We start from the raw sequence: 18,402 nt of genomic DNA on the forward strand, positions 1-18,402 counted from the left end.
ATTTATCTGCCAAATCATCCTGTTTCTTCCCTCACTGGCACGTGGCACAGACAACAATCCAGAAATTAGTACCCAGGAGGTCCTAATTTCTGGATTAGAGAGAGGCAAGAGTGGATATCGGACTGCTGGAAAACAATACTGGAGAGGCAGTAATGGACAATGAAAGGGTGGAGAAACTGAAGAAATATTTTGCATCAGTTTGCATTGTGGAAGAGCCTAGCAGTATGGTGGAAGTTCCAGATGTCAGGGGACATGACGTGTGTGAAGTTGCCATTACTAGACAGAAAGTTCTTGGGAAACTTAAGATCTTAAGGTAGCTAAGTCACCTGGACTAGATGGTATACATGCCAGAGTTCAGAAAGAGGTGGCTGAAGAGATCATGGAGGCATTAGTAATGATCCTTCAAGAATCACTAGATTCTTCAATGGTTCTGGAAGAATGGAAATTTGCAAATGTCACTCCACTGTTCAAGAAGAGAGAGAGAGAATAAAGGAAACTCTAGACAAGTTAGTCTGACCTCAGTGGCTAGGGAGATGGTGAAGTTGATTATTAAGGAGGAGTTGTCAGGGTACTTGGAGGCACATGATAAAATAGGCCATAGTCAGCATGGTTTCCTCAAGGGAAAATCTTGCCTGACAAATCTGTTGGAATTCTTTGAAGAAATGTTGTGTACCTGGATTTTCAGAAGGAGCCACACATGAGGCTACTTAACAAGCTACAAGCCCATTGTATTACAGGAAAGATCCTAGCATGGACAAAGCCATGGCTGATTGTCAGGAGGCAAAGAGTGGGAATAAAGGGAGCCTTTACTGGCTGGCGGCCCATGACTAGTGGTGTTCCACAGGGGTCTGTGATGGGACTGATACTTTTTACACTGTATGTCAATTATTTGGATGATAGAATTAATGGCTTTCTTGAAAGGTTTGCAGATGATATAAAGATAGGTGGAAGGGCAGGTACTTTTTGCAGAAGTAGAGAAGCTACAGAAGGACATACAGTTTTGGAGAATGGGCAAAGGAGTGACATATTGAATACAGCGTCGGGAAGTGTATGGTCATGCACTTTGGTAGAGGAAATGTAAGGCTTGACTATTTTCTAAATGGAGAGAAAATATTAAAAAAAAAACTAAGGTACAAAGGGACTTAGGAGTCCTTGTGCAGGATTCTGTAAATGTTAATTTGCAGATTGAGTCTGTGGTGAGGAAGATAAATGTGATTTTAGGATTCATTTCAAGAAGACTAGAACATAAATGCAAGGATGTAATGTTGAAAAGTTATAAAGCACCAGTCAGGCCTCATTTGGAGTATTGCATGTAGGTTTGGACCCTTTATCTTAGAAGGGATGAGCTGAAACTGGACAGAGTTCAAATGAGGTTCATGGAAATGATTCCAGGGTTGAATGGCTTGTCATATGAAGACCATTTGATGGCTCTGCATCTGTATTCACTGGAACTCAGAAGGATGAGGGTGATCTCATTGAAACCTGGTGAATGGTGAAAGACTTTGATAGAGAGGATATAGAGAGGATGTTTCCTATGGTGGGAGAGTCTAAGACCAGACAACACAGTCTCAAAATGGGGAAAGCGTTCTTTTAAGACGGAGATGTGTAGTAATTTCTTTAGCCAGACAGTGGTGAATCTGTGGAATTCTTTGCCACACCTGATGTGGAGGCCAAGTCTTTATGTATATTTAAGGCAGAGGTTGATAGATTCTTGATTGGTCAGGGCATGAAGGGATATGAGGAGATGATAGGAGATTGGGTCCAAGAGGAAAAGGACGGGTTGCACTTGAATCCCAGTGGGACCAATGTCCTGGTGGGCAGGTTTGTTAGAGCTGTTGGGGAGGGTTTAAACCAGTTTGGCAGGGGGGTGGGAATCAGAATGTGAGTGCAGGGATTAACGTAAAAGAACAGGCATGATGCTAAGAGTTCTGAGTTGATGAGGAAGGACAGGCAGGGGACAGAACATAATGGTAGACATATGTCTATTTCAATGCTAGGAGTATTAGGAACGAGGAGGATGAACTTTAAGCATCGATTAGTACATGGAACTACGATGTTGTGGCCGTTACTGAAACATGGTTGGACGAAGGGCAGGATTGGATGACGCAGGTCCTGGGGTTTAGGTGTTTTAAAAGGAATAGGATGGGAGGTAGTAAGGGGGCGGAGTGGCATTGCTGGTCAGGGATAGTATCACAGCTATAGAGAGGGAGGACGCTGCAGAAGGAGTGTCCACAGAGTCAGTCTGGGTGGAAGTCAGAAATAGGAAGGGATTAATCACTGTGCTGGGAGTAGTCTTTAGGCCCCCAAATAGCCCACGGGACACCGAGGAGCAGATAAGCAGGCAGATTTTAGAATGTTGCAGGAAATATATGGGTGACTTCAACTTCCCTCATATTGACTGGCACCTCCTGAGTGCAAGGGGGATAGATGGGGCTGAATTTGTCAGGTGTGTTCAAGAAGGCTTCCTGACACAGTATGTGGACCGGCCGACGAGAGGAGAGGCTATACTGGATCTAGTTCTGGGTAATGAACCTGGTCAGGTGACACACCTCTTGGTGGGGGAGCATTCTGGTGAGAGTGACCACAGCTCCATTAGCTTCAGCATAGCTATGGAAAGGGATCAAGTCAGACGAAAAGGTACAGTACTTAACTGGGGAAGGGCTAACTTTGAAGGAATGAGGCAGGAGCTAGCGAGAGTAAATTGGAAACAGATGATAAAGGGGAAAGCACAGAAGTAATCTGGGAGAAGTTTAGGGACCACTTGAGCTGGGTTCAGGATAGGTTTGTCCCACTGAGGGAAGGAAAAAATGGTAGGAAAAGGGAACCATGGCTGACAAAACATGTGAGGCAACTCGTCAAGAGGAAAAAGGAAGCATATGTTATTGATAAGAAGCAGGAAGTAGGAGGGGCTTATGAGAAATATAGGGTAGCCAGGAAGGAGCTAAAGAAAGGACTTAGGAGAGCTCGAAAGGGGCATGAGAAGGCCTTGGCATGTAGGATTAAGGAGAACCCCAAGGTGTTCTATGCGTATGTGAAGAATAGGAGGATGACGAGAACGAAGGCGGGACAGCTAAAGCATAAAGAAGGCAACAAGTGCCTGGAGGTGGAGGAGGCTGGGGAGGTCCTAAATGAACACTTTGCTTCAGTATTCACAAGTGAAAAGGATCTTGATCAGGATGAGGTCGAAGTAGAACAGGCCTGTGTGCTGGACAATGTGGAGATTAAGGAAGAAGAAGTGCTGGATCTTCTTAAAAACATTAAGATTGATAAATCCCCAGGGCTGGATATGATACACCCCAGGTGGTTGTGGGAATTGAGAGAAGAGATCACAGGAGCATTAGCTACGATCTTTGAATACTCTTTGGCTGCAGGGGAAGTGCCGGAGGACTGGAGAATGGCAAATGTAGTTCCCTTGTTTAAAAAAAGGTAATAGGGAGAATCCTGGAAACTAGAGACCTGTGAGTCTTATGTCAGTGGTATGCAAACTACTGGAAAAAAGTCTTAAGGATAGCATCTACGAGCATTTGGAGAAGTACAGTCAACTCATGGATAGTCAACATGGCCTTGTGAAGGGAAGATCATGCCTCATGAGCCTGATTGAGTTTTTTGAAGAGGTAACAAAAGAAATTGATGAGGGAAGGGCAGTGGATGTGGTCTACATGGACTTTAGCAAAGCATTTGACATGGTCCCTCATGAGAGAATCATCCAGAAAGTCATGAGGCATAGGATAAGTGGAACCTTGGCTGGATAAAAAAATTGGCTTAAAGGAAGAAAACAGAGGGTAGTTGTGGAAGGAAAGTATTCTGCCTGGAGGTCGGTGACTAGTGGAGTGCTGCAGGGATCTGTCCTGGGACCCCTGCTGTTTGTGATTTTTATAAATGACCTGGATATAGAGGTGGAAGAATGGTGAGTAAGTTTGCGGATAATACTAAGATTGGAAGACTTGTGGGTGGAGCTGTAGGTGGTCGAAGGTTACAAGAGGATATAGACAGGCTGCAGAGTTGGGCAGAAAAATGGCAGATGGAGTTCAATCCGGACAAGTGTGAGGTGATGCATTTTGGAAGGACAAACCAGAAGACTGAGTACAGGGTTAATGGTCAGTTACTTAAGAGTGTGGATGAACAAAGGGACCTTGGGGTTCAAATCCATACATCCCTCAAGGTTGCTGCACAGGTTGATAGGGTAGTTAAGAAGGCCGGTGGGATGCTAGGCTTCATTTACAGGGGGACTGAGTTCAAGAGTAGAGAGGGCATGTTGCAACTCTACAAATCTCTGGTGAGACCACACTTAGAGTATTGTGTTCAATTCTGGTCACCTCATTATAGGAAGGATGTGGAAGCTATGGATAGGGTGCAGAGGAGATTTACCTGGTTTGGAGAACAAGTCATATGAAGCAAGGTTAGCGGAGCTGGGACTTTTCTCTTTGGAGCATTGAAGGATGAGAGGGAACTTGATAGAGGTCTACAAGATTATGAGAGGCATTGGTAGGGTGGATAGTCATTACCTGTTTCCCAGAGCACCAATAGCAAAAACCAGAGGGCATATGTACAAAATTAAGGGAGGGAAGTTTAGGGGAGACATCAGGGGTAAGGTTTTTTTACACAGAGTAAACATTGAGTGCCTGGAATGACTTGCCAGGGATGGTGGTGGAGGCTAAAACATTAGGGGTATTTAAGAGCCTCTTGGACAGGCACATGGATGAAAGAAAAATGGAGGGTTATAGGGTAGTGTGGGTTTAGTACTTTCTTTTTAAAGGATTATATGGGTTGGCACAACATGGAGGGCTGAAGGGCCTGTACTGAGCCGTAGTGTTCTATGGTTCCATGGATGAAATGGTGGAGCAGACTCAATAGGCAAAATGGCCCAATTCTCCTCCTATATATTAGTCTTATGGTTTTTAGTCTAATTAAAATATTTTCAAATAAATTTAGACAGGTCCACGGATATGAAATGGTTAGAGAGATATGGGACAAACACACGGTGATGGGACTTATTCAAGACGACATCTTTGCCCGGATAGATGAGTTGGGCCATGGGTTCAACATCTACCAAACCCCTTCCCAGATCATCCCACCCTGGAGTCTGTCTGTGAACTGATGGTGTGACGTCAGTTCAATGCCACAGGAACAGGCAGATTGGATAAAGGTGGCAGATTTCATTCTTAAATGTAAATTTGTGTCTGTGTCTCTGACTGTCTTTATCACTGTTCACTGTTGTTTGTGTGTGTGTGTGTGTGTGTAACTAACAATGTGCAATGTTGAGGCTCTGACTACACTCTATCAATCGTCCTTGTGCATGTGTGTGAGGGAGATTTGCCAGGCTGGTTACATGATCTTCTCACGTCGTTCACCGAGATCAATGATGGTGTGTCCGAGTTCAGTCTGACGATGCTTCAATGTGGTGGTTTGATCACAACAGTGAGACTCGTGAGTCCAGCAGGGAGCAGAGCTGAGTCAATCAGACTGCGGTCACGGACAGGTCAGACAGGGTGAGGGGCTCAAAGGACTGCTGTGTTTTTCTGACGATCCCTGTCACCACAGTGATACCAGATTTTATCCACTTTTATCTTGAGGATAATCCGAAAATCCGAACGAAAGTAGAAGTGTGATAAGCATCAAATTTCCTTTGAAATTTTGAGAGACAATCTTCATAAATATCAGGAAGCAGTTAAAGCTGTGAGACCAAAATATTTTTCTGACCTAATTTCTAATAATTCTCATAATCTCAAGGTCTTATTCAGTACCATAAATTCTGTTATCTGTCCCGCCCTTGGTATCAGCTTAGGGGTGTCCCCGCTAAGTGCGAAGAATTTTTAAAATTCTTCATGAGCAAAGCTGAGGACATTAGAACGAACATTCCCCATCCCTCACCCACAATCTAGCTGTCTCACTGGTTTGTTCATCTAAACTGGACTGTTTCCAACCCATCACGCTGCCCTTCCTTACAAAGATTGTGTCCATCGTGAAACCTGCAACTTGCCCCCTTGACATTGTCCCCACTGCCCTCCTGAATGTTGGCTTTGACATATCCAGTCCCAGCATCCTCTGGCCACTGGTACCGTTCCAATCTGCTTCAAGCGCCCTGTGGTCCAGCCCCTCCTGGAAAAAACCCAACTTAGACCCTACCTTACATAGTAACTACAGACCTACTTCTAAACTTCCATTCCTGTCAAAGGTTCTTGAAAAGGTTATTCTCAGTCAATTGCTACCTACACCAAAACAACATCTTGGAAAGATCTCAGTCAGGTTTTAAGGCTTATCATATCAGAGTCTGCCCTGCTAAAAGTGTACAGTGATCTGCTCCTCTCTATCGACTCAGCTGACTCTGCCATTCTAATTCTTCTTGACCTCAGCGCAGTGTTCAATACTGTGGATCACGCCATTTTAATAGACCTTCTCCAGTACGGGGTTGGTGTTGATGACACTGCCTTGAACTGGATTACATCCTACCTCAAAAATAGAAGCTTCTCCGTCAATATAGGCAAATTTTCTTCTCCCCCAGCTAGTCTCTCCTGTGGGGTCCCTCAAAGTTCCATCCTAGGTCCCTCTCTTTTCTCTCTCTCTCTCTCTCTCTCTCTCTCTCTCTATATATATATATATATATATATATATATACTTCCCCTCAGCCAAATCATTCAGAAATACAGCATTTCTTTCCACTGTTATACTGATGACACACAGCTTTGTCTCCCCCTGAAACCAAACGTCCAGTCAAATAGACAACAGACAATAGGTGCAGGAGTAGGCCATTTGGCCCTTCGAGCTAGCACCACCATTCACTGTGATCATGGCTGATCATCCTCAGTCAGTACCCCATTCCTGCTTTCTCCCCATATCCCTTGACTCCGCTATCTTTAAGAGCTCTATCCAACTCTTTCTTGAAAGCATCCAGAGAATTGGCCTCCACTGCCTTCAAACCCCTTATTCTACTTCCAGGTCACTCAGGTCAGCTGACCTGGGGCTTCTGGCTGTCCCGCGATTTAAATTTAAACTCAGGGGTGACCACGCCTTTGCTATTGCAGCCCCTAGACTGTGGAACAGCATTCCCCTCCCTATTAGATCTGCCCCCTCCATCGACTCTTTTAAATCCAGGCTCAAATCCTACACTTATTCACCAGCATTTGAATCCTCCTGATTTGGCTAAATTTTTGGCTTGTGCCTAGGCCCTTGTGTTTCTTTTGTGCCCATAAGCTATTTTCCTTGTTGTTTTATGTCTGTGTTTCTTGTATTTGTGATTTTAACTAGTTGCTCTGGTCTGTACAGAACTTTGGTCAACGTGGGATGTTTTTCAATGTGCTATATAAATAAACTTGACTTGACTTAATGTCATTCATTGAATGTTAATTCCAGAGCTACTGTGTTCAGATTCAAACTCATGCATTGGCGTATCTGTCCAGTGCGAATGGGATCAGGATGCAGTGGTTCACATAACAGTGCTGTGTATGGGTTGTACGTTGCCCCCTGTGTTGGTCTGTTCAGGGATTTGACATCTCCAGCTGACCATGTAACTGTGCTGCTTCCCAACAGGTGGAGTTGGTGCCAGAATAAACTTCAATTCTGATGACCCGATTAGTGGCAGGAGCAGGGCACAGTGACGAGGTTTCCAGCAGGTTGGCGACACTTGTTTAAAAGGAGAGCTTCGCAGGCATCCAGCCTCATTCTGACAGCCCAATCAGCGACAGGAGCAGGCCTCAGTTGGTTGCACTTGTTTAAAAGTACAGAAGGGACAAACGGAGCGGCCATTGTTGGGATTCGGTTAGTGGTGAGAGCAGGCTTCGGCTCGAAGGAGGCTTCAGCTCCAAAGAGGCATTGGCTCTGGGTAAGCTTCTGTTAAACTTCCCTTTTTTTCTCTTACTGTACCTAGTGTAGTAAATGGCTGTTGTGTCTTCTTCATGCCGGATGTTGGAGTCCTGGGTGACCCAGAGTCTCCCAGTGAACACCACCTGTGTGAAGTGCATCTGGCTGCAGCTCCCTGAAGACCATATTCAAGCACAAGACCATAAGACATAGGAGCAGAACTAGGCCATCTGGCCCATCAAGTCTGCTCCACCATTCAATGATGAATGATTGTTTTGTTTCTCCTCCTCAACCCCAGTTCCCAGCCTTCTTCCCATAACCTTTGATGCTGTGTCCATTCAAGAACCTATCAATCTCTGCCTTAAATACACCCAACAACCTGGCCTCCACAGCCGCATGTGGCAACAAATTCCACAAATTCACCACCCTTTGGTGAAAGAAATTTCTCTGCATCTCTATTTTGAAAGGGTGCCCCTCTATCCTGAGGCTGTGTCCTCTTCTCCTAGACTCTCCCACCATGGGAAACATCCGTTCCACATCTACTCTGTCTAGATCTTTCAACATACGAAAGGTTCAATAAGACTCACCCTCACCTTTCTGAATTCCAGCTAGTATAGATTCAAAGCCATCAAACGTTACTCATGTGATAACCCTTTCATTCCTGGAATCATTGTTGTGAACCTCCTCTGGACCCTCTCCAATGCCAGCACATCTTTTCTAAGATGAGGGGCCCAAAACTGTTCACAATACTCAAGGTGAGGCCTCACCAGTGTCTTATAAATCCTCAGCATCACATTCCTGCTCTTGTATTCTAGACCTTTTGAAATGAATGCCAACATTGCATTTGCCTTCCTTACCACCGACTCTACCTGCAAGTTAACCTTAAGGGTGTTCTGCACAATGACTCCCAAGTCCTTGGGGATGTTTGGGATCTGGAGCTGCAGCTGGATGACCTTTGGATTGTAGAGGAGAGTGAGGAGATAATTGATCAGAGTCACAGGGAAGTAGTCACCCGGAAGCTGCAGGAGGCGAGGAGCTGGGAGACTGTTGGAGAAATGGAAATGTGAATAGGCAGTGAGCACAGAGCAAAGAGGTCCTGAAAAGAGAATTTAGAGAGTTAGGAAGAAAGCTAAGAAGCAGGACCTCCCAGGAAGGAATTTCTGGATAGTTGCCTGTGCCACGCACCAGTGAGGGTAGAAACAGGATGATTTAACAAATTCTGGAGGAACTCTGCAGGCCAGCCAGCATCTATGCAAAAAAGTACAGTCAACGTTTCGGGCCAAATCCCTACAGCAGGACTGGAGAAAAAAAAACTGAGGAGTAGATTTGGAAGGTGTGGGAAGGAGAGAGAGAGAGATACACCAGGCGACAGGTGAAACTTGGCAAGGGAGGGATGAAGCAAAGAGCTAGGAGGTTGATTGGTGAAAGAGACAGAGGCCGTGGAAGAAAGAAGGCTGGAGAGATCCGTTGGGGGAGCAACAGAGGGAGGCAGTGGGCAGGCAAAGAGATACCATGGGAGAGGGAAAAGGGATGGGAAATGGTGAAGAGTGGGGGGGAGGGGGGAGGCATTACTGGAAGTTTTAGAAATCAATGTTCATGCCATCAGGTTGGAGGCTACCCAAATGGAATATAAGATGATGTTCCTCCGACATAAGTGTGGCCTTATCCCAACAGTGGAGGAGGCCATGGACAGACATATCGGAATGGGAAGTGGAATTAAAATGGGTTCACTGTTTGTTCTGGTGGACGGAGCGCAGATGCTCAGAGAAGTGGTCTCCCAGTCACCTGGAGTGTCATCTCACCTGGAAGGACTGTCTGGGGCCCTGAATGGTAGTGAGGGAGGAGGTGTAGGGGCAGGTGTAGCACTTGTTCTTCTCGCAAGGATAAGAGCCAGGAGGGAATCCAGTGCGGAGGGGCGAGTGGACAAGGGAATCATGTAGGGAGCGATCCCTGTGGAAAACAGAAAGAGGGAGTAGGGAGGGAAAGATGTGTTTGGTGGTGTGATCCAATTGGGCATGGCGGAAGTTTCAGAAACTTAAGTGCTGGACGCGAAGGCAGTTGCGGTGGTAGGTGAGGACAAGAGGAACCCTATCCTTGGTAGCGTGGTCGGAGGATGGGGTAAGAGCAGACATGCTTGAAATGGAAGAGATAAATTTGAAGGCAGCATTGATAGTGGAGGAAGGCAAGCCCCTTTCTTTGGAAAATGAGGACATCACCTTTGTTCTGGAATGAGAGAAGGAGATGGTGTTTTTAAAAGGAGCAGGGTGGGACGAGGTATAGTCCAGCTGGCTGTGAGAGTCCATTGATTTATAATAGACATCGGTGGATAAGCTGTCTCTGGAGATAGAGACAGTGAGTTTGAAAAACGGAAAGGAAGTGTTGGAAATGGACCAGATGAATTTGAGGGGAGGGTGGAAATTGGAGGCAAAGTGGATGAAATCGACAAGTTCAGCATAGGTACAGGAAGCAGCACCAATACAGTTGTTGTGTAGCGTAGGAAATTATGGGGCGGTCACCAGGGTAGGATTGCAACATAGACTCTTCCAGGTAGCCAATAAACAGGCAGGCATGGCTGGGACCCGTGTGAGTGCCCATGGCTACCCCTTTTGTTTGAAGGAAGTGGGAGGACTCGAAGGAGAAGTTATTTAGAGTGAGGATGAGTGGAGAGTGAGAGTGGTGGTGGAGGGGAATGGATATATCCATGGTTGGGACGGGTGTCCAGAAAGGAACAGAGAGCTCTGAGGCCTTCCTGGTGGGGGATGGGGGTGTACAGGGACTGGACATCCAGAGTAAAAATAAGATGATGGGGGCCAGGGAACCTTAAAGATCAAGAGTGTGTGAGGTGTCACAGATGTAGGTGGGAAGGGACTGAACCGGGGGATAAAACATTGTCTAGAACTGCAGATATGCGTTCAGTGAGGCAGGAACAACTGAAACAATGGGTCTACCTGGACAAGCAGGTTTGTGGATTTTGGGTAGGAGGTAGAAACAGGAAGTGTGTGATGTGGGCTGTGAGAGTCTGTTGGTTTATAATAGACATCGGTTCCCTTCCTCCACCATCAACGCTACCCTCTACCGCATCTCTTCCATTTCACACATGTTTGCTCTTACCCCAACCTCCACCACCCTACCAGGGATAGGGTTCCTCTTGTCCTCACCTACTGCCTCACCAGCATCCGCATCCAGCACATAATTCTTCGAAACTTCCACCACCCAACGGGATCCCACCACCAAACACATCTTTCCCTCTCTTCCCCCCCCCCCTTTCTGCTTTCCACAGGGATCACTCCCTCTGCAACTCCCTTGTCCATCTGTCCCTCCCCATTGATCACCCTCCTGGCACTTACCCTTGCAAGCAGAAAGGTGTCTCACCCTCCCCTACACCTCCACCCTCACATATTCAGAGCCCCAAACAGTCCGTCCAGGTGTGGTGACAATTCACCTGTGAGTCTGTTAGGGTCATGTGCTGCACTCGGTGCTCCCGGTGTGGCCTCTTGTATGTCGGTGAGACCCGACGTATATTGGGAAACTGCTTCACCAAGCTTCTACACTCCGTCTGCTGGAAAAAGCGGGATCTCCCAGTAGCCACCCATTTTAATTCCACTTCCCATTCCGAAATGTCCCTCCATTGGAGGAACAACACCTTATATTCTGTTTGGGTAGCCTCCAACCTGATGGCATGAATATCACTTTCTCAAACTTCCAGTAATGCCTCCGCCTCCCCCCTTCACCATTTCCTATCCCCTTTCCCTCTCTCATGTTATCTACCTGCCCACCCATCGCCTACTTCTGGTGCTCCTCCCCCACCTCTTTCTTCTTATTTCTTCCATGGCCTTCAGTCTCTTTCACCATTTAACTTCCTAGCACTTTGCTTCATCCCTCCATCATGTATCTCCTGGCATTTCTCTCACTCTTCTCCCCGCCAAAGGGTTTCAGAATGAAACGTCGACTGTACTTTTTTCCATACATTGTGCCTGGCCTGCTGAGTTCCTCCAGCATTTTGTTTGCGTTTCTTGGATTTCAAGCATCTGCAGATTTTCCCTTGTTTGTGATTTGCCAAATTAATGCCTGGCTGAGAAGCTGGTGCAGGTGGGCAGGGCTTCAGGTTCTTATATCATTGGGATCTCTTCTGGGGGAGTTATCATCTGTTCAAAAGTCACAGGTTGCACCTGGAACCTAGTGGGACCAATACTCTCACGGGCAGGTTTGTTAGAGCTGTTGGGGAGGGTTTAAACTAATTTGGCAAGAGGTGGGAACCAGAGTGAAGGGACAGGATAGGAATTATGGTAACAAACCAAAGATAGCCTACAGTCAGACTGTCAGGAAGGGCGGGCAGGTGATGGGACATGGTCTCAGTCAACAGGGTGAGTATCAGTACTTCAGGAACACAGAATCAAAAAGGGTAGCAAATACAGTACTCAGTGTTATATCTCAATGCATAGAGGATAAGAAATGAGGTGGGTGATCTTGTTGCACCATTACAGATTGTTGGGTATGATGTTGTGGCCATCACTGAATCATGGTTGAAGGATGGTTGTACTGTAGTTAGGAGATGAATGTCCCAGGTTATATCGGATGGATCGTTGTATTGGATGGATAGGAAGGTAGGCAGAGGGAATGGCATGGCTCTGCAGGTGAAGAATGACATAATTTCTAAGGTAAGGCACAGCTTTGTGGGCTGAAGGGCCTGTATTGTGCTGTAGGGTTTCTATGTTTCTAGATCAGTAGAAGGATGTAACATAGGATTGGAAGATGTTGAATCCTTGTGGGTTGAGCCAAGAAACTGCAAGAGTCCCAATAGTAGCTGGGGTGTGGACCATAGATTACAACAGGATCTGGAAAAGGAATGTCAAAAGGGCAATGTTATGATAGCCATGGCAGGACAATTGGTAAAATCATGTTGGAAATGGATCTCAAGGGAGTGAGTTTGCTAAATGCCTGTGAAATGACTTTTTAGAGGAGTTTGTCGTTGAGCCTACTAGGGGATCAGCGATACTGGATTGGGTGTAATGGAATGACTGGGGGCAAATAGGGTGTTTAAGATAAAAGAACCCTGAGGAAGCAGTGATAGGGAGAAAGTAAAGTCTGACATAGCATTAATATAGTGGAATAAGGGAATTTACAGTAATATGTGAAAGGAGTTGGCCAAAATAATTTGGAAGGAGATGCTGGCAGGAATGATAGCAGAGCAGCATTGGAGTGAGTTTCTGGGAATAAAAGATGAGAAGGATGGATGTATTTCAAAAGCAAAGAAATACTTAATTGGAAAAACAATACAAGGGAAGTCAAAGCTAATGTAAAAGCAAAGGAAAGGCCATAAAACAAAGCAAAAATTAGTGGGAAGAGAGGATGGAGAAGCTTTTAAAAACTACAGAGCTCAACTAAAAGAATCATTAGGAGGAAAAAAATGAAATATAAAAGCAAGCTCGCCAACAATATCGAAGTGGATAGTAAAAGCTTTTTCAAGTATGTAAAAAATAAAAGAGAGATTAATGTGGATGTAGGATCACTAGAAAATGAGGCCGGAGAAATAGTAATGGAAGCCAGGGAGGTGGCAGATGAACTAAGTGAGTGCAGTTAATTTTATAAGGGAAAAGCTGCTCAAAAAGCTGAAAGACCAAAGGGTACATAAGTCACCCAGAGCAGATGAACTACACTTGGGGTCTGAAAGAGGTAGTGGTACAGATTGTGGAGGCTTTAGAAGTGATCTTTCAAAAATCACTGGAATCCGGCATAGTGCCAGATGACTGGAAAATTGCAAATGTCACTCGATTCTTTAAAAGAGCATGGCAACAGAAAGGAAATTATGACCAGTTAGCCTGACCTCAGTGGGTGGGAAGATGTTAGAGTCAATTGTTGAGATTGAGGTTATGGAGTACTTGGTGACACAGGACAAGATAGGACAAAGTCAGCATGGTTTCCTTCAGGGAAAATCTTGCATGACAAACCTGTTGGAATTCTTTGATGAGATTATACATAGGATAGCTGAAGGGGATGTTGTATAAATGGACTTTCAGAAGGCCTTTGACTAGGTGTCACATGAGGCTGCTACCACGTTAAGAGCCCATGATATTAACAGGAAAGTTACTGACATGTTTAGAGAGTTGGCTGATTGGTAGGGGCTGTGATTGGGAATAAAAGAATCATTTTCTAGTTGGCTGCCAGTGACTAGTGGTGTTCCGCAGGGGTCAGTGTTGGGACCACTTCTTTTTATACTGTATATCAATGATTTAGATGATGGGGTAGATGGTTTTGTTGCCAAGCTTGCTGATGATATGAAAATTGGTGGAGGGGAAGGTAGTTTTGAGGAAATGGGGAGGCTGCAGAAGGACTTAGACAGATTAGGAGAATGGGAAGAAAGAAGCAACTGAAATACAATGTTGGAACATGCATGGTCATGCACTTTGGTAGTAGAAATAAATCTGCAGATTGTATTCAAATGGGGAAAAACTCCAAGAATTGAAGATGCAATGAGACTTGGGAGTCCTCGTGCAGAACAAACTAAAGGTTAACTTGTTGGTTGAGTCAGTGGTAAGGAAGGCAAATGCAATGTTAGCATTCGATTCAAGAGATCTAGAACACAAGAGCAGGGATGTGTTGCTGAGGCTTTATAAGGCACAGGTGAGGCTTCACCTTGAGTATTGGGAACAGTTTTAGGCTCCAGGTCTGAGAAAAGGTGAGGGCATTGGAGAGGGTTCAAAAGAGGTTCAGAGATGGGCTAAATAGACTAATTCAGCTCCTATGCTTTATTGTATCTAGTTCTGTTCAGCATTATTAGTACAACCATATTTTGTGTCTAATTATAACCATATAACAATTACAGCACGGAAACAGGCCATCTCGGCCCTTCTAGTCTGTGCCGAATGCTTACTCTCATTCTAAGTCTTAATAGTAACATTCTAAGAGTGTTACTATTAAGTTACTCTATAACGTAATTGTGTCTCATAAACAAGGACAAAAGAATCTGTATGTTTTACCTCGCTTAATACTGCCAAACACTTCTTCCGATGCTCTGTTAAGCAAATAGGGATGATCAAATTTTTCAACCAATAGGGCATCATCTGTCACCGACAATGTCTGGGTATCCTCACTAACCCTGTAAATATTACACAGATGGCTATAAACTGAGTATCAGTGATAATTGAACTATTTTACAAATTGATACAGTGTTTCAGTAATGACCATCTCTTACCTCATCTCCCGACAAGCTTCCTCCTGAAATAAATAAAACACAGATCTCAATTGACTGAGATGACCGTCGGCATCCGAACAGCAGGAATCTGAGACAGGTTATTAAAAACTGCTGAAAATTCCCACTTAACTCATTCCCACTGACACAAACAGAAAAAGAGGGACATAGAACCATGGGAGACAGTACAAGGAATGTTTATGAAAATTGTACTATAACTGAGAGGATGGAACTTACAGGAGAGACTGGACAGGTTGTGTATTTTTATCTGGATATGAAGTTAGGGAGGGTCAGATGGGGGAGTTTAACATTCCAAATGGATTTGATGGGGTGGGAGTGGAGAAAATATTTCTACTTCGGCAGAGACCAAAAATCAAAGATAAAACATCAGTTGGTCGTTAATAAATCCCACAAGAAATGTAGTGAAGAGAACGTGGAACTCACAGCCACAGGAGTGGTTGAAGTGGAACAGCAGAGATTGATTGTAATGGGGAAGCTGCATAAGCACATGAGGGACCATGGAGTTCAGGGCACTGTTGTTCTGTGTGGTGAATGTGTGGGAGGTTACTTGTGAAGCAGGGAAATTGATAGGAGAGGAAGGGCTGAAAGACCTGTCTTTGATGGAAAATTGGATATAATTCAGAACAGAATATATCTGAAAAACAAAAGAGATAGGACAAAATTCTCCAAAACAATGAATCTGATACAAACCAGATATTGATGGTAAATCTGATGCGTGGGTCACATTCTGGAAGTCAACCTCAGTTCCCACTGATCGACAGACAGACCCTCGCACCCACTGCACTAGACACACTCACACACTCTGACTGTAATGGGATGTTACTCTGAGTATCAGGGGATATTATATGTGGAAATCACAGAAACGATCACCAGCTCAGTGCTCTGATCAGAATAACTCATTCCCGAGAAGGCTGCAGACTGTCCTGTGATGTACAGATGTTGTGGGAGGCTGGTTTGGGGAATGACAACAGTCCAGAACAGTGAAGACATTTGTCCAGTTTAAATCAGTTTACAACTACATATTTGTAAATACCACATTGATTTAAAATACATCATTTTGTGACTTTGCATTTTTACAGGACCAAACTGAAATCTCTCACCATGAGGAATGTGACATTTTCTTGTTGATCCATCTGTTCCTGTAACTTTGAGATTTCCTCCTGAATACAATTTAAATTCTCTTGAATCTCTTGAAGATTTTTCTTCATTGTATTTAGAATCCTCTCCTCTTCTTCCCTGATATCTCGGAGTGCACGCTGCTCTGTCTCAGTGAGAATCCGGCGCAGTTCATCAAACTGGGATGTGATCTGGGACTGAATGCTTTGTGACTGTTCCTGTCAAATGAAAGGAGAGGTTGGTTTATTATTTGGCCCTGATGTATTTCCTTATGATATGGAAGGGTCTGTCCAGCCCACTATCATCCAAGAGGACCACAACCTTGCCATTGGGTTTGGAGGCTTGTGTGCCTCAATGACCCAAAGAACTCTGTTGGCTGGAATGTGGGCTTTATGCTTTGACTCTTGGTGGGGTCACCCATGCCAAACAGGTCAAAGGGTAGAGGCCAGAGTAAGAGTGGTCCACTGGTCCTCCAGGTTCATGTGTTCAGCTCAGGGCTAACAATACTGACTGGTGAAACAAAACTGTTACGGAAACAATGAAGAGTGTTTCTACATCTGAGTGCCATGTTATTCCCGAGTTTCCACTCAGGACCTGCATGACCAACAGTAGTGAAAACCGAGAAGTAGCTACTGACATGTTAAATGAAGACATGAACACTGCCGGAGATGGACGACCTTCATTGCTGTCCCAAACTCCAGTGGCAGAACAGGCAGAGAGTGAGTGGTTCCCAGATATTCAATCATATTTCCCTGAAACCCAGTCTTCCTCACTAACGCATTAACTCCCACCTGATTCACACACAAACCCCCTTCAAAGGGTTAATTACAGTAGCCAATTTACTGTTCAACCATGAAATGTCGGCTAAAAGAAGGTACTGCTTACTGAGAGAATGTGCAAACTCCACGCAGACAGCACCAGACATTAGGATCGAACCCAGGTTACTGGAGCTGCGATACTCTGCTATTCTGCATTAAAGGGAACAAAACTACACAGCGAATTTGTAAATTCTGCTCAGGAAGACTCACCCGAACTCCAGAAATCTTCTCTTTCTGCTGCTGCTCTATTTCCCGTAAGTCCGATTCCTTTTTTGTGAGAGAGTCTAAGGAAGATTTAACCCGACCCTGGGAATCAGAGAGTGAATGTATTAGACAAAAAATTGACAATTTTGGATTAGGCAAAAAGACGATTGAAAGCAGATTATTTTTACCTTGTACATTTTAATGGCTTCGTTAACCGGCATGAAGTTGTGAGACTTGTGTTCCCGCGCAGTCGCACAGATCAGGCAGATCAGTTTCTTGTCCGTCTCACAAAACAGCTTCAGTTCTTCCTCATGTTCCGCGCAGAGAAGTTTATTTTCCTTCTCTGTCGGATTCAGGTTTAGTTTTCGAGCTTTCTCAGACAGATTTGCCAAGGCCTGACTGGCCCTGAGGGTGCGGTCTGCAATCTCCTCTCTACATTCCGGGCAGGAGTTTCTCTCCTCCCTTTCCCAACACCGTGTGATGCAGGAGCGGCAGAAGTTGTGTCCACACTCCAGTATAACCGGATCGGTGAAGAAATCCAGGCAGATGGAACAAATTACCTCCTCGGTTAAACTCTCGACCTGTCCTTTCGAAGCCATGTTAACTCCCGGTACTTCCTGGTTCAGGATCCTTTCACTTTCGGGAGCTGATGAGCCCCTGCAGTACCGGGAATGTCCACTAGGCGCGCTGCAGTCTCGGGAATGAACAACATTGCTCTAAGTGTTCTCTGGCCGGGAATCGCGGCAATTTCCACGTCAGGGTGGGATCAGAAACACATTAAAGAGGTCTGAATATAAATGAACCCGGAGCGCGGGGCCTGGTTCAGTGTAAGACAGAACTGAAAGGGACAATTCCTGAAAAGCGAGATAGACTGTTGGCCTATATTCCGACCCTGTTCCTGGGTACTCCAGCCCCACTGAACTCGTGTCCTCATATATTGACTTCATTCTATCCCCTTCAGGTCAATCCCTCCCAACCCACATCAGCGACACTTCTCATGCCCTCAATCTCCTCAGCAATTTTCAATTCCCAGACACTGACCGCCTCATCTTCACCATGAATGTCCAGTTGTAACTTCTATCCCCCATCAAGAAGGCCTTACAGCTCTCCGTTTCTTTCTCAATAAAAGAACAAACCAGTTCCCCTCCAGCTGGAAGGACTGGTGCTCACCGTCACCAATTTCCCTTCCGCTCCTCCACCTTCTCCAGACTCGATGGCTATCCACGGATATCTGCGTGAGCCCCAGTAATGACTGTC

The 18,402-nt window shown here is 45.2% G+C and overlaps 1 protein-coding gene across 1 annotated transcript in view; it reads right to left on the reverse strand.

Moving 5' to 3' along the window:
* The window catches only part of LOC132394673 (E3 ubiquitin-protein ligase TRIM39-like), a 32,321-nt gene extending 14,551 nt beyond the window's left edge, over positions 1-17,770 (reverse strand). The window contains exons 1-5 of the mRNA XM_059971042.1: positions 17,334-17,770; positions 17,152-17,247; positions 16,108-16,341; positions 14,990-15,012; positions 14,775-14,893 (exon numbers count right to left, since the gene is read on the reverse strand). Of these exons, the coding sequence (XP_059827025.1) occupies positions 14,775-14,893; positions 14,990-15,012; positions 16,108-16,341; positions 17,152-17,247; positions 17,334-17,744 (883 nt within the window). The 5' untranslated portion in view covers positions 17,745-17,770. The remainder of the gene's footprint in view (positions 1-14,774; positions 14,894-14,989; positions 15,013-16,107; positions 16,342-17,151; positions 17,248-17,333) is intronic.
* Between the last annotated feature and the right edge of the window lie 632 nt (positions 17,771-18,402).

Source organism: Hypanus sabinus, chromosome 5, assembly GCF_030144855.1.
Source record: "Hypanus sabinus isolate sHypSab1 chromosome 5, sHypSab1.hap1, whole genome shotgun sequence".
In the NCBI taxonomy this organism is placed as follows: domain Eukaryota; kingdom Metazoa; phylum Chordata; class Chondrichthyes; order Myliobatiformes; family Dasyatidae; genus Hypanus; species Hypanus sabinus.